The sequence below is a fragment of the Oryza glaberrima genome, chromosome 7, assembly GCF_000147395.1.
Source record: "Oryza glaberrima chromosome 7, OglaRS2, whole genome shotgun sequence".
NCBI classification, from domain to species: domain Eukaryota; kingdom Viridiplantae; phylum Streptophyta; class Magnoliopsida; order Poales; family Poaceae; genus Oryza; species Oryza glaberrima.
Window position 1 is genome coordinate 12925629 of NC_068332.1, and position 17117 is coordinate 12942745.

The 17117-nt window shown below is 38.6% G+C and overlaps 2 protein-coding genes and 1 long non-coding RNA gene across 3 annotated transcripts; 2 read left to right on the top strand and 1 right to left on the bottom strand.

Annotated features, from left to right (window-relative positions):
• The first annotated feature begins 1590 nt into the window (after window positions 1-1590).
• On the top strand, window positions 1591-10303 carry LOC127780496 (tryptophan decarboxylase 2). The gene is made up of 13 exons (XM_052307414.1): window positions 1591-1708; window positions 1854-2001; window positions 4596-4668; window positions 4849-5079; window positions 5571-5734; window positions 5973-6113; window positions 6810-6869; window positions 7535-7699; window positions 7852-7908; window positions 8260-8324; window positions 9409-9532; window positions 9643-9780; window positions 9879-10303. Coding segments are annotated over exons 1-13 (1494 nt in total). The 5' UTR covers window positions 1591-1706; the 3' UTR covers window positions 10005-10303.
• Window positions 10304-12802: 2499 nt separating this feature from the next.
• Window positions 12803-14056, bottom strand: LOC127780497 (uncharacterized). Its single transcript, XM_052307415.1, is given in 5 exon segments — window positions 12803-13056; window positions 13146-13218; window positions 13304-13547; window positions 13597-13738; window positions 13864-14056. Coding segments are annotated over 5 exon segments (678 nt in total). The 5' UTR covers window positions 13957-14056; the 3' UTR covers window positions 12803-12930.
• A 1123-nt stretch (window positions 14057-15179) lies between these two features.
• On the top strand, window positions 15180-16512 carry LOC127780498 (uncharacterized). The gene is made up of 4 exons (XR_008018792.1): window positions 15180-15527; window positions 15601-15714; window positions 15866-15967; window positions 16339-16512. It is a non-coding gene; the product is annotated as an uncharacterized LOC127780498 (long non-coding RNA).
• The last annotated feature ends 605 nt before the right edge of the window (window positions 16513-17117 follow it).

Consider the following 17117-nt stretch of genomic DNA (forward strand, 5'->3'; position numbering starts at 1 on the left):
AGAAAATAAGTGAATGGTGTTAAAATTTGATGAGAAACAAACTTATAGAAGTAAAAAGTTGGGTGCATAACTAAGTTGGTATTTCAAGCTTCACCTAAGGCTCAGTTTGGTACTTGACGTTTTAATTCGTACGTCTAACTCCTTCAAGTTTTTATTTTAGTCCAAACTTGTCCTAATCAACATCACTCTTGATAAATGACCCTTATACCTCCTCCCTCTTCACATATATAAGAAAAGAATGAAAAAAATATGTTGTGCTATTAAGGCGGTACAAAACTATATGACGTGACCCCTATAGATCTAACTTCGTATGAGATCTATATCCAATAATTATATGATGTTTTTTTTAAAAAAAATGTGCATATAATGAATTTTCTTACATGATTATGCATATTAATTTATATATAAGAAAAACAACTATGTATACTGTATCCATTAAAGTTAACTATCGTGTGCAAAGGCTGGAATTAATAGGAAGTACATGTACAATGCTATTTATTTTCTCTTTTATAGTGTATGCAAATTAAGCGCAAAAGGGATATATATTTCTAACACAAATGTTGACTAGGATTAGCCATGTGGAATATCAAGTGAGTCGAAGGATGATTTAAAGCTAAAATGAATGCTTAGAGGATCAAATGGTACCTTAAGTATCAAATTGAACCTTTAGTAAAAATTTAAGGGACTAAATTGATTATTTACCTAAAAAGTTTTACAAAGTTTCAGATCGGCTGAGCTGGCTACTGCGAAGTACAGCCAAAGCAAGTAGATAACAAAACAATTCTTCCAGTAGAATAATATTTGTTCTAGAAAGCCCATGTAAAACAAGTGCAGGAAACTAATCTAATCTCATAGAATTTGTCCCTTCTTCCTAAGTAACGCTGGCTCCTCCTGACATGGTAACATGTCAATGGTATACTTCGTATGAAGTGTGGACTGTCAATATGCTGCAGCATTTAATTTGGTCGTTTTCTTTTTGCCAAGCAGGGGTCGGAAGATCGGTTGATCGAGCTACGGACTATAAGAGTAGTTAGACTATTAGGCAGCTGTAAACATATTCTAATGAGATAAAAGATGAGAGAGAAAAACATCGGACTGTAGATTTGTAGCCAGCTGTAACACGGACTCTAAGACGCAATGTGTGTATGACAGGTGGGACTATATATTAATAGTATAGTAAGCAACTATTGTATTAACTATTAGATTCGTTATATATGAATTGGAGCTAGTAGTATTAGGCTATACTATTAGAGCAGGTACAATAGCAGGCTATAAGCCAGCTATAAACATATTTTAAAGAGATAAAGGAAGAGAGAGAAAATCAGCGAGCTACAGATTTGTAGCCAGCTGCAGCATGGACTCCAAGACGTGATGTGTGTATGATAAATGAGACCAGATATTAATAGTATAATAAGTAGATATTGTATGAATTAACTATTATATTAATTATAGATGATTCGAAATTAGCAGTGGGCTATATTATTAAACTTCGTGTAAACAAACAAGCGATCGGCACCGCACATCCCGAGAGGCCGACACGGAACAAAACAAAACCCACCAAAATTCCCATTCCATTCCCCCCCACCGCACCCACCCACAGCCCGCGCCCGCCTTCTCCCCTATCTATCATTCTATCCCGCCCGCTTCCTTCTCCCCCGCGGCCGGACTGCAACTGTAACCCAATTCCTCCTCCCTCCTCGATCACCATGTAAGTGTAACCATCTGCCAAACCGCCGTCCTCTCCTCTCCTCTCCTCTCCGGCGGCCCGTTTCTCCGAGCTCCTCGCGAATTCCTTTTCTTGTTCTTTTTTTCTTCTTCGGTTTCTTGATTTGGGTTCGCTCGATGTTACCAAGGGAGGGAGTTGGCGGCGGCGGCGGCGGTGAGGAGTGGCTGCGGCCGATGGACGCGGAGCAGCTGCGGGAGTGCGGGCACCGGATGGTGGATTTCGTCGCCGACTACTACAAATCCATCGAGGCCTTCCCCGTCCTCAGCCAAGTCCAGGCAAGCATTTGCAACTCTCTCACTTTCAGAGAGATTCCTTCCTGCGCATATTCCTGTACAACCCTGCACCTGCTCCACATTTTAATTTTATCAAGTGACTATCTGTCCTCTGGCTTTGCTCATCGGCAAGTGGTTGCGCACTGTGCTCTGTAGGGTGAGCTGAGCAGTTTTAGGGATGCAAGTGGGGCGGATAAGCGGGATTTTTTTTTAGAACTTTTACTGGCAGTATATAGAAGGGCATGCTAGGAATTTGCTAGAAAATAAAATAACACTTTAGTAATTTTTGGTTCAAATTGAATCTAATTGGGAGTACCCGGTCCTAAACCTTATCGTGCACTAGGGGAGAAGTATCCTGAGCGCCATTGTTGACAAAGCACGTGACGATAGCATGGTTTGATGATAGAATAACGAAGAAAAGACAAAATTACCCTTTCAAACTTTATACTGCCATCTAATTAACTAAAAAATCAAATCAATCTACACCGTAAGGTTATATATACTTGCAGAATATACTGGCAGTATATTGTACCGTAAAAATCCTATTTATTTTTCGCCCGCTTATTCCACTTCTAGTTTTTTTTTTTCCTAAAATTGTATTACCATGTAGAAAATGAGCTAGCAGGCGGGATATTTACGCGGGTAGTGGGATTGTCCAATTGCATCCCTAAGCATTTTTGTCCCTTGTATCAGTTATAAATAGAACAAGAGGGCATCTTTTGATCATTTCTAGTAATGGAAATGGGAGAACAGGAGAAGTTTCCCCTCTGTCTAAAACAAGGTGGGCGAATGCGATCACTCTTTGCAAATGTGTTAAAATGATAATGTGAACCACTTGTGATTGTCTACTAGTCAGAGAGTGAGCAATTCCCCCATGAATTCCTTTCCTCTCTTTTTTTTTTTGGCAACATTTCCATTTTTGACAAGTCGTTGCACATTGCTGCTCTGTAGGGTGAGCTGAAGATTTTGTCCCTTGTGTCATCTCAATAGAACAAGTGGGCATCTTTTGATCATTTAAGTTTCCCCTCTCTGTCTTGAGAAATAATAATAAATTAAACAAGTGGGCAAACGCGATCAATTGTTGCAAACAGTTTAAAATGATTATGTGAACCACTTGTGATTGTGTATATAGTTAGGGAGAGAACAACTCAATTAATCATACGCTAATAGCTTTCTCGTTTAATCCCCATTTTCTTACTGAAGTTTCACATTGGACCCGTTTTGGCACATAGTTTCACTTTGGACACCCTTTTTCTTTTACCATTTTGTTTCGCTTTGGACACCTTCTCTTCCACATCACGGCAGTTGAGACAAGAGGAGCTTGACTAGGGTGCATGTCACGGTGGCACACTGGGAGTAAGCTTGACGGCAAGAGTAAAAGGAGGTACAAAGTGAAACAAAAAGGTAAGAAAAGGGGGTCCAAGGTGAAAATATGTTCTAAGAGGGTTCAGAGTGAAGCTTCAAAGTGATGTTTTAGAGTTTCCTCATTATAAGGTGTAACTTTGTTAATCCATTTCAATGGAGTCAAACATGTCCTTACACTTTGATTATAAAAGTATAAAATTGCTTCTTCGATGGTGGGAAAAGATTGCTTCTTCGATGCAAGGAGAAAGAAAAAAGAAATTGATAGGGGCTTTGCTGGTAACTTGGTGGCAGGTGTGGCTTGAACGTAATCGCAGGGTCTTTCAACAAAGTTACCTAAGTGCCACCCAAGTAGCTTTTCTGGTTAAAGAAAATATAGACCTCATACAGCTTGTGCTCCAAACCTGACGGTTTTGAGTGCGGTCTTTAGCTGCTTTTATTTTGTCTGTAATCTCTGAAAGTGATTCTGTTTTTTAGGGTGATCTTGATTCTCTCCCTGTACTTTTCTCCCTTCTAATATATCCAGCACATCTCCTGCTGTCATTTGCTTCAAAAAAAAAGTATAAAATTGAAACATATATACTTTCACATTGTTGAAGTATATTATACCCTTTTTAAAGAAAATCTCAATACCCATAGACCATAGCTTACGCAGTGTTCAAAAAAATTACACGTTGGTTTTTGTAATCGCGGAAAAGCATATGCCAAGGAGCTAACTAATATTGTGTTTGTGATAAAAATAGGCAATTGCTTTATTTAGGCTGTTGTTTGGTTTAGGGCAAGTCAAAATTATGGCAAGATGATCCACCTGTCAGTCTCTCGCTGTAATTATGATATCTGTTTTGTTCTGGACAAAATGTATGGGAAATAGGAATCTGCATTCCCCTGATGTGTTTGCCACACCCTTGTATGGAAGTGGAGGAGTACATCATGCCTTTTGTTAGGAAGTTTCAATTATTCCACTGCAAACAGTTCAGGTTGTGAAGTGATAAAATGGTGATAGTATCAGTTATTAAGAATTAAGAGAACTAGCAAAACTAGTGTTATTTTATATGTGGAAGATTTATTCAGTTACTTTTTATAGTGGGAGGTAAAACCATCTGGCCTCTCCATCCATGGATAGATGCACAGTGTCACCATCATTCTTGCAGCCATCAATTATGTTATGTAATATCTTTTCCACTCCACTAAGATTTCAGTTTCAATGGCCGTTGATTTGAGTGACTTCTTTGCAGCCAGGATATCTGAAGGAAGTTCTTCCAGATTCAGCCCCAAGACAACCTGATACTTTGGATTCCCTTTTTGATGGTGATGACCCCTTTCGCTCTATTTTCAAGTAACACAGTAATTTACTCCTTATTCTTTATCTTTGATACTTGATACACTCGTCTGTTAATTGTTATTCTTCAAGTGTATTCCGGCTAAACACAAAGAACACTTCATGCTTTCTGATAAATGCTCTAAACAGATATTCTTTTTTACGTACAGATATTCAACAAAAAATAATACCAGGAGTAACGCACTGGCAAAGTCCAAATTATTTTGCTTACTATCCTTCAAATAGCAGCACTGCTGGATTCCTGGGGGAGATGCTTAGTGCTGCCTTTAACATTGTTGGCTTCAGTTGGATAACCTCTCCTGCTGCTACTGAGCTAGAGGTTATAGTCTTAGACTGGTTTGCAAAAATGCTCCAGCTTCCAAGCCAGTTTCTGTCAACTGGTAAGGCCTGTTGGCTTTTAACTGAGATTCTATGCTTCGTGACTTGGTTCTCTAGCCATACTACAGTATCAGATAATTGACTGACTATTACATTTGGATCTTCCCAATTCTACAGTTTCAACTTCCCAATAGAGGAGATAGGAGTTGCTAAGACTGATAAATTGCTATTGTTTTGAGTTTAACCATATTAAGATGTGCTTCCATCCATTCTTCATTGGAGTAATGTTTCTTATTTCCTTATTCTTCGTCAGTATTGGATGTTTGGTACAGTTGTGCATGTGAATCCTGAACTAGTTGCGCACGCTATTCATCAGCTTTCTCAGTGTGCTACTGTATATCCATGTCAGACAATGTGAAATTTACATTCTATGCAGTGAAACAATAGTTATTCATGTAGTGTGTAAATATATCTCTCATAAGTATAGATGATTGTATACTTTTCCTTGCTCAAGTTGCATTCCCAAGTTTCTCCATCGCTTCTCCCTTTGTAGCTCTTGGTGGAGGAGTAATACAAGGTACTGCCAGTGAAGCTGTTCTTGTTGCACTATTGGCTGCACGAGATAGAGCTTTAAAGAAGCATGGGAAGCATTCCCTTGAAAAGTTAGTAGTTTATGCATCTGACCAGACACATTCTGCTCTACAAAAGGCATGCCAGGTGTGAAAACAGAACATATCTCATTTGGTATCACAACAATGAATAATCAGTTCTATAAAAAGTTCTTGTTTTTCCATAACACATACAGATTGGTATGCCCAAAATAACATGTCTTATCCTCTTCCTCGAACTTCTATTCACAAAATAAGAAATTAAAATTTATGTATAGTAAATATCTTGGGTGTTATATTATTATTTTTTATTTTTTTTTTCTGAGCTGGCATGCTTCTGCTTACAGATTGCAGGAATTTTCTCAGAGAATGTTAGGGTTGTAATTGCTGATTGTAATAAGAACTATGCCGTTGCACCTGAGGCAGTTAGTGAGGCGCTTTCCATAGACCTGTCATCTGGTTTGATACCATTTTTCATCTGTGCAACAGTAAGCAATTAGCCTTGCTTTTTTTCATATGCCAATTTTTTAGACCTTGAGATGCTTCGTATTTATAAGCTAGTTTGGACATGACACCTCAATTTGAATTATTGTATTATTTTTAGTAAATTACTCCCTCGGTCCTACTATATAGTTCATTGGAATGAATGTGTAATTTCACAATGTAATTTTAGAAAATCAAGTTGTTGCTATATTTTTGTTCCCCAGAAAGTGGATAAGTAACTGTAGTATACCATTTAACAGGGGTACGTATAGTCCAATGCCATAACACTTTCTTTTATTTGGTACTCGTTCATCTGCCTGTGCCTTGGGTTGGGACATTAAATTGCAAGACAGATGAGGTACATACTGGTAACCCATCTGGTTATATTTTGGACTTCTGGCCAAGTTGCTATATTGGCCAAGTTATTGATTTGTTTGTGTGCTGCAGGTTTAACATGTTTTCCTTTTTTGCTACTGCTATCAAACTTGCCTACTTAATTATTGTTATCCATATTCTGTGAAGAACTAAAGCCAGCAGCTTTGTAGCTTCAAACATAAGTTGAAATTTTGGTCTTTGATTATTCTTACCATGATTTGTGATGTGCCCACTTAGCTTTAACTCTCTTCATTGGCACAAGCACAATTACAGTGTCTCTATATGCGGGTAGGTTTCCTCTGAAAAAAAATTGTAATTTATTGCAGGTAGGTACAACATCATCATCAGCTGTGGACCCCCTGCCTGAACTAGGACAGATAGCAAAGGTATTCGGACCTGATAAATTATGATAAGTAGCAAATGATGAAAGATTAAATATTAAATGTGATTTGATATTAAAATGCATGTTCATCTGTCTATATAAGTTTAGTATTCTCGATTGCTGTTATGTCAACAACAAAAATTGTCAATCTTTATCAACTGGGAATATAATGTGGCCCTTTTACCCTGCTATCTGAAAAACCATTTACTAATACGTATTGTGTGAGGAAATCGCGGTTCCATGGGCATACTATTTTTCATCACACTGTGCAGTTCTATAATAGGGTTTTGAAATCTAGCTAATTTCTTGTTGGTTAATGGTGATTCACAGGAGTCTCAGTTGGGATCAGGATTTAGAAAATCATTCTGTTTCTGTTAGAACTTAGCTATAAATTGTGTACTGATTAAAAATTTCAAGCTATTTTCTAGTTAACATCTCGAGAGATAGCAACACTTGGTTTTGCCGGTTCTCAAGTGGGCAAACCATTATTATCCTGACCTCCCCTTTCTGAGGTCTTTTCTAGATCCAATTTCTGAAAACTACATCCCTAATGTCAATAGTGCCTTATTTCAGCATAAGAATTGTGCAATTCTATTTCTTCTGTAAATGTCTTGGTTATATGTATGTTGACTAAATGTCGTTGCATGTTTAACCATTTTTTCCCATTAGTCCAATGACATGTGGTTCCATATTGATGCCGCATATGCTGGAAGTGCTTGTATCTGCCCAGAGTACCGACACCACCTCAATGGAGTGGAAGAAGCTGATTCGTTTAATATGAATGCCCACAAATGGTTCCTCACTAACTTCGATTGTTCCTTGCTATGGGTTAAGGTAAGCTAACCATCAATTCAGTTTGCATAACATGTTTTCTTAATCTTAAATTCTTAGAGATTCTATTTTCTTTTATTTGCTCCCAAGCATATCAGTATCTTACTATGGTATAATTTCATTGTTTTTATGATAAATTGATATAACGCTAACAGGACAGGAGTTTTCTCATACAATCATTGTCTACGAATCCAGAGTTTCTCAAAAACAAGGTTAACGTTCTTTCCCTTTCTAAGTTTGGCGGATAGCGAATACTGGATTTGTTATACTTTTTAAGAGATGGTATTGGCTGGATAGTGTATGATAAAATAATAATTTGTTTTTGGTAAAATCAAATATACAACTCACACTGCATAACTTAATGTTTCCTGATATATAATTAAGACAATTAAGGGATTGAATTTAACATAAGTTGAAACAATGCCTTTAATTCAATTTAACAACAAAAAATTCAATGAAGAAGCCCATTATTTTGCTAGAGACTTTAGTCAGAGTCATGTTATTTCTGATGAAAAATTATGTTTTGTGTGGCACCAATGTGGAACAACTATCTTACTTTTCAGGCTTCCCAAGCTAATTCAGTTGTTGATTTCAAAGATTGGCAAATTCCACTTGGACGACGCTTTAGGTAACATTTTGGCAAATTCCGCTCGATTTGTTACTATTTATCTCTGATAAACTTACCATTTTATATCCATTTGATATTTTTTTAATACAAATAGTGTAACTAAGGCTATGGATAGTTTGAAGTTTCAAGATATTTATTGAAAGAGCATAATGTGACAATTTACATATATGTATTATCATAGTTTTGACCAGGATTCAAAAAGCCAGTTGTGGTTAGTTTCTATTTCCTCACAGATAAATCCTAATTATCAGACTTTGACCATGTATTTCTACAGCTTTATTGATATGAATTAATAAAATTGTAATAAATTCCAATTAATTTTAATGGAAAACATTGCATTGTAGTTTCCATATGGTTAGTCTATGTTGTTTTGACTTTATTATATTAATAGTAAAAAGTGTATCCTTATAAAAGGAACATAGACTCTTTTTGTTTCATCTGATTGAACAGATACATTTTGGAGTTATCATATTAAAAAAGACATGCATTATAATATTTATGGATTATCCTAGGCAAATCAAATTTGTACTAAGTGCATCAGTAATGTTATTACAAAGCCTTTGTGAAATAAAATTTGTCCTTACCAACACCTCATAACAGGGCAAAAAGATGTAAGTGCATACCCTAAAATGCCATATCATGGATTCACTGAAATGGGCATTAGTATATTGAATCCACTATTGATACTTACATTATTTTTTTCTAAACCAAACATGCAAGCATAGACCTTGCCCCATTTGGCCATTTGACACGGTATTATGTTCCTGTAAGCTATACAAGCTAAAACCTAAAAGTTCTGAAGGATATCTCTTAGGTACACCTGATTAACTTTAGATTTTCATAATTATGATAACAGTAATTATATGTTTGTGATTTTTTTTCTCATGGTTGCTTGATTGAATTAATACATTCCTTTTCAATTTGCTTAAAGTTATACTAAATTATTGAAGCTGTGCACCGTTAGTAATTCGGATGTGAGATATGTCCTAACTGCATTTTTTTATTCATTATGGCTCATTGCAAGTTGTTGACATAGATATTAGTTTACACATCGTGCATTACTATGCACTGCATGCTGTTTCAGATCACTTAAGCTATGGATGGTCTTGAGACTTTATGGTGTGGACAACCTACAAAGCTATATCCGGAAACACATACATTTGGCTGAACATTTTGAGCAACTTTTATTATCTGATTCAAGATTTGAGGTAAAAGAACAGGGAAACAACTCTGTCCTAGAGACTATTATACTCTTTGTCAATTATAATTTGAAAACACAGTGTATTTTCGTTTCTAAGTCATTTTGAGATATTTCCAGGTAGTGACTCCAAGGACTTTTTCACTTGTTTGTTTCCGACTTGTGCCTCCCACTTCTGACCATGAAAATGGACGTAAATTGAATTACGATATGATGGATGGTGTAAATTCAAGTGGAAAGATCTTCCTATCTCACACGGTTGGTGGCATGCAAATCCTTCTGTTACCGTGAGATCTACTCACATGAACATTATATCAGCTGCAAAGTTTTATTTATTTTGTTTACTTCATCCACAGGTTCTTTCAGGTAAGTTCGTCTTGAGATTTGCAGTAGGAGCGCCACTTACAGAGGAGCGACACGTGGATGCCGCTTGGAAGCTTCTACAAGATGAGGCCACCAAGGTCTTGGGGAAAATGGTGTAGATAAGTGAATACCGCTCACTGATTCAGCTCATTGTTTGCCCTTCGAGTATTGAAGGTGCCAAAGTTCATACAAAAAGTTTCTGTTAAGGACAATACATGATAGCATAATTTATTCAGTTGTGAAACAGAAATACTGAATACTTTCTATGATTCTTGTAGTGGGTTAGGTCGTTTGATCGACCTGCAATTTTTTTCGAGTTGATATTAAACTCCCTGCATTATGGATGGTAGTGTGAGGTGGCATGCAGTATAACATTTAACATACATTTTTTACCAAGATTACGCAGCTCCCCATGAGAAAAAATGCTTCAGGTTTGTAAGCCGCTTGAGTTAGTTTGGTTTGAAAATCCGGAGTCAAACAGTTGAGTCGATTTTCTGTTTGGATTTGATAGGCGGGTTGCACAATATATGCTAACTAGGTGATTTCCCGTGCTTTGCTGTGGGAATTATGAAGCAATTTTCATTGTGTTTTTCTTCAAAAAACAAGCTAGGAGTAAAAAAAGATATTAGTTATTAATAATAAATTAAACTAGTTTGTGAAGCCATGTTTGGAGAAAAATAAATTCAGTAGACAATGCATATGAAATATTATATTGTTGGCCAAAATTTGCATTGCAAGAAGCAGAGTATAGGGAAAAAAAAGTAATGGAACGTCAAGGTTTGTTAGTACTAATCATGAAAAAAAATAAATGATACTCATGCTTTGATGTGGAATATATTTACTAGGTATATGTTTAAGTATTATAAAAATGATGAATAGATATGTTAAAATATTTTAGAAATGATGTGAGGTGTGATGATAGGGAGAAATTTAACAATATGCCACTTCATAGAGGTGCCTTCAATAGGATATCCTTACAAAAAATGCCACTTCATATAGGATACTTTTTAATAAAATGTCACTTTGGGTGATTAGAGAATCTGTGTGACACGTGGTGCTCGCAAAAAATATCCACGTCTCTCGGCCTTGACTCGCCCGCGTCCCCGCCACTCCACCCTCCCCTCTTTGTCATCTCTTTGGGTGCCGCCACTGTCGTCGTTCGCGCTCGCCGATCACCCCTGCACCTGCCTCGGCACCGGGCTGTGTGGAGCTGGCGAGGGAGATGTGGCCCGCCACCGCGTCCCTCCGCCTGCTTGTCCTCCTAGTTGCAGGAGGCCCCGAGCCAGTCTGGTCCTCACATGCGGTGACTGCGGCCTGCCTGCCCGACTCGTTGCAGCCGTGTCGGCACGGGCACCGACGTCGAGTGCTACGTCGACAGCTGCGCGGATGGGCGACGGGAGCTGACGTCGGTGGGCGCGCGGATGGGCGACGGCGGCAGACTCCAGCGGGCGAGTGGAAGGACAATGAAAGCGGCGGCCGAGCGGGGGAGCAGTGGCGACGACTGCGCGGACGGGCGACAGGAGCCGACGCCAGTGGGCGCACGGACGGGCGAAGAAAGCAGCAGCCGAGCGGGGAAGCAGCGGCGACGACCGCGCGGCTGAGAGAAGTCGCCAGAAATCTTGCTGAATTGCTACCAGAGCAAGGAGCACATCAGCCTTGATAATCCCACAATAAGTTTCCCAAAAACACCCGGTAAAACCATCTGGCCTAGGGCTTTATCTAATGGTAACTCCTTAATTGTTGCACATACTTCTTTGTAAGTAAGACCCAAAGAAGCAAAGTCAAAATGCAAATCATGAAACCTTGGAAGATCCAAACTAAACAACTTATGGGTTTAAGCCTACGAAGCACTTATAGTACTCAACAACCACCTCTTGTTTCTCAGCTTGACTAGTAACAACATGAACCTGAACACCCCCCCTACCCCACCCCATCCCACCACCAGCGCTACGGACGGCTAGGGGCATGTCGGCAAGGCGGCCGATGAGATGAGGATGGTGGCCAATAGCTAGGGATGGGGGCTAGGGGTGGTGGCAGTGGGGTGGTTGGGGACTAGGTGAGGGAAGGAGTGGATCGGGATTGGGGTAGGTTTTATATATGGGTCAATTGGGTCTATATTTTTGGAATAGGTTGATTTAGAGAAGTAACTCACACCTAGCGGCCCCACCGAGTCACCCGCAGGTAATCTACGATCCCCGTTCCCGCCTTCGCAAATTTGCTGGGCCTCACCCCAGCTCACCCGCAGGTGAGAATTTCCCCTTGTCCCCGGTACCCTCGTCCCAAGACCCAACAGAGAAATTGCCACCCCTAATTCCAGAGCTCTTGAAGGAAGAGAACCACCAATTGCGACGTTCTTATTAGATAAATTGCACAGAGACTGAGAAAGTGTCCAAGAGCTCTTCCTTGCCACAAGCACACCTCCCTGGTTCTAACCATTGGGAGGGCTACAAGATTATTATAGCTATAGAGCCAAAATCTGAGAGAAACAAATGCCTTGTCAAATTTGTGACTTTAGTTTCTTGGAAACAAGCAAAACATATATGAAAAGAGAGACTGAAATGATCACGAACTGAATTGTGTCGGTTCTAACCATTGGCAGGTTATGAAAAGGCTAATGAGGGCAATTATTTGGTTTTGTGGGAATGCGTATACCGACCCCTTATGTACAGTGGTTTGGGAATTCATAATTTGGGGTACTAGTAGGGTGCCCGTGCGTTGCTATGGGGAATTTTGTTGATCACGGAAAAAAAATCTGGCAATCCAAAAGAAACTACAAGTCATAATTGTTCTGTAGATTAATTTGAAAGCAAGATATATGTTATCATTACATAAGCGTAGTGCAACCTTTTTCGGCGCATAAAACAATCTCATGGCGTTTGTTAAATTATAAAAAAGAAACATAGATAGAAGACATCTATGAAAATTTGATGATGTCATACAAATAAAGCACAAACAAAAATCTAGAACATCAAGCATTTCTAGATATGGTATTTCTAATGGATGATCACCTCAAATTAAATTACTCCATATAGATAAATAACTACCCTAATGTTGTGCATTTTTTATACACTTTAGAAAATCTCGTGCGCCGGTAGGGATGTTGCTTTCACACTCATTTTGTTGGTACATCAGTAGATTTAGCAAAAAAAAATTCCTTAGCTCGTCACCATCCTGCACATGTAGTTAAATATTTATAATAAGTTAAATATTTGTAATTATATAATATAATATATGAATGATCAATGCCTGTCAGGACTTACATTAATAGCCGGCAAATGTAGTTCTTCATTTTTCCATGTACACATGAAGAGATGAACAAGAAAACCCGATAAACTCCCAAGGAAGTTGAATAGTTAGCTACCCTTGCACTACACAATTAAATTTATTGGTTTGAACGAGTTTTTAGAAGATAACTTACCTGTCGAGAACCGGATTATTGACAAATATTTGCCTCCACAAGTTGATGTCTTCATTCCACCTAGAGCCAGGGCATGCCTTCCGCATAGCTTTGTTGAAGTGATCACAAATAGTTATCAGTTTTCTGACGTATCTCATGTTTGGGTTATTTTTATATTCTGGAATAACTAGATTAGAGTCTAATATATATAGTGTTTGACTTTCTTAGTCCACTATGACCACGATAAAGCTTCAAGCATGGCGTACTAGTATAAGAATATACAAAAGATCAACTATCAAGATAATATGTAAAACACGGGCATATAGGATCAAATGTTAGCGATCTTACCGATTTGCATTGTGAAAGTTTGTAATGAATTTTCGACCAGCTACTGATGGTCTTTGCAAGATCTACGTTGTCATGGTGGACCGGGTCTTTACCAAAGCCAGTAGCATTCTACATGATTAAAATAATGGTTCAATAACATAAGCAATAGAGAAATCAATATGTTTGATATTGCGAGTCTAGGTAACAACACGAGCAATAGAGAATAACATGAGCATTAGATTTTAAAAACATACCCAAAATTGCAAGTCCAGACAATGATTCGATATTGCTTCTTTAGTTTTGTGAATCGTCTGGATTTTTTCATACACGAACTTACATATAGCCATGTTGAAGCATTCACTTTCCAATGGCTCATCCTTCTTCAGTACTGATTGAAGATGTTTGAGACTCAAGCTAATAAAATGCGGACTTGAACTTTGTACCCATACTTTCCTGTCAATCAATAAGAAAATTAATTAATGCATGTTTGAACTACGTGTGTATACAATGTATTGCAGTGGCTTACTCCATGGCTTCAACGCAATTAATCTATTGGATGTAGTGCAAAAGGCCGCTTATCAACTCTTGTTTACTCATCGTAGCTACCACAGAGAGTAGTGAACTATATTTTTTGTTTACTTCTTTAGTTTCATAGATGTCCCTTTTAGAGTTGAATTTCCGTTGATGACTACCCAATATCACAACATCGTCATCACTGTCTTTGGTATCTTTGCTTTGTTCCCCGGTAGTGATGACCGCTTTATTTGTTTTCTAACATAATAATGCACCGGCTAGTTTGAACCTAAAAAGTGTAATATCCTCCTGCGCATTAAAAAGTAAATTTGTTTAATTAAAAATAGATAAGATATATGATCAACTATTTTTTTATTAAGAAATACACCTGTGTAATAGAACGAGAAAGTGATTCTCCTGTCCAATTCTCCATAATTTTGAGCATGAACAGTCCACATGAAGATCTGCATTGTTTTAAAGTATGACTACAACTATTAAAAACAAAACAACAGTACACCAATTGAAATATATCATTCATCTTATATTAATATTCCATGAAAAATTAATTTGTAGTATACCTATCTCCTTGAATTCTTTCTTGTAGTTATTCTATGATTGGCCACTTCATAACATTGAGGTCACCCCATTTGTGGCTAGGCAAGTCCTGTTGCCGTCCAATAATATTAAGATGATATTGTAGTCCTTGTAGCTGCTCAATTATCATATTTGCGGTCAACAATATACGTAAATGAAATACAATCTAAAAAAAATAAGAGAGTAAACATGTCATATACACTAACCGTATTTGCGAGATCAACACGATTGAAGGCCAAACACAGAGAATCAAGTAACTATATATGTTGTTTTTTTTGTTGACAACCGCTAAATACCAATGTTCATCTTTGATACTTATTGGAAGAAAAAAAATCTAACCAACACATCGAGTTAGGAATTTTATATATATATATAACTACTACATAACACCCTAACGTGCTATGTACCTTCGTAGCACACCTCACAGCCCCAGCCCACCTCCTTCTACTTGCATGTCAGTAATTTTTTTACCCGGTGAATGCCGCACTCTCCCACAACCAACCGTGTCAAGTAGTAATTTTTTTACTTGAGAAAACTATGAGTATTTGTTATTATACCGTAGGCTACCATATTCAACCATTCCTCCCATACTCCATCACTCCGTTTTTTTCGGATCTACAACAAACTCAATCAAAATTCCAGCGATGGTGAATTGGCGAATTGGCGATTGGCTTCGGGAGAAAGCGATGTAGGTCTCCATCGTAGGCAATTTTAGGGTTCGGGCTTGGTGACAGCGTCCATGGCAGCGGGCGATCGAAAGAGAGGATGGGGGCCGCACGAATTCGTTGCATGCGCGCCGGATCTGGCAGCGGTAAGTACCTTGGTAGCTCGATCCAGGTTCCTCCATCGTCAATCCAAGCTTTTGATACCTGCTACCTATCCAGGGGCATGAATTGGGGCGTTACCTGGGGAGGAAGTGGGCGGCAGCTGAGGTCGCCGTGCTTCGTCGACCTTGGCACGGCAGCATCGGTCTTTGGCATCCTCAGGAAAAAAAACAGGTTTGCATATTGATGGTCCACCCTTAATTTGCTACATAATTGCCTTACATTTGTTCGTTGGTCTTGCTGTATATTGCCGGCATCCAAAGTCAGCCAAGGGCTTCCTCAAGCTGAGCCCAACCCCAAAGGTTTGTGTTGTTTCTCTGAACAGGGCAAGCTACTGTTGATCTGCAATCAGTGTGGGCCATGACACCGTTCAGCAAGATGGACACCAACCTAAGGTGCCAGAGCTATCCTGCCGCTCGCCGCAATGGTATCTCTCATTTCCACAGGTTCCTCATATTGTTCACCATGTAGCTCTGGAGAAATCTCTTATATCTGCTGATCATGTTTTTTCTCTAGACACATCTTGATTGGTATAAGTATTCATGTTAATCCTAAGTAACTTGACCATAGAAGAAATAATCTGCAGCTGTGGTTGGTATTCACACTCCACTATGATTGATGGTTTGGGTGTTGCTGGTTTGGGAGTTGGTGACATTGAAGCAACCACTGACTGCACAAACACATCAAATATACGTATAAGTTTTATGAGTCTATTAGTATGTTCTTTAGATTTTTTTTTAACTACAGTCTTGTATCTGACATTCTGAATTGCTGACGAATACGTGTATGAAATTTCAGGGTTTTTGCTGTGCCAAAGGAATACTCCCTCCGTCCCAAAAAAAAGACAAATCCTGGATTTCCGTGTCCAATATTTGAATGTCCGTCTTATATGAATTTTTTTATAATTAGTATTTTCATTATTGTTAGATGATAAAACATGATTAATACTTTATGTGTGACTTTTCTTTTTAATTTTTTTCATAATTTTTTCAAATAAGACGAATGATCAAACATTGGACACGGAAAACCAGAGTTTGTCTTTTTTTGCGAATGATCAAACATTGGACACGGAAACCTAGGGTTTGTCTTTTTTTGGGACGGAGGGAGGAAGATGAAGTTTCTGAAATTTGATATCCACTGACACCCTGCTGAAATCAAACATGGCACTATCATTATAGCAGCAACTGCTGACTGCCCACTCAAACACATCAAATCCTCAAATCTCAGCTGCGATGCTAGCTCACGGAGCTTGAGACCGTGTGTTCTGCACGCAGAGTATTTGAGCATCTTGTAATTTTGGTGCAGTACTGCAGTGGCATGGAAACAATGTGCTGGCGTCCCTTCGTCATGGCTCTGCCCAGCCAACCCGACGAAGTGGGCATATGCTTAGTGAGAGCGAGATAGACTCAACGCAATAGATTAATTTCACATATGCGGAGTACGTATATAGGCATACCCTTTCCTTATCCACTCAACCGACTTATAGAAACATAATTGGGAGAGATATCGGTTGGATAGCACTGGATACAGATATACACAACTAACACCCCTCGCAGTCTGAACGTCGTTTAACGAAC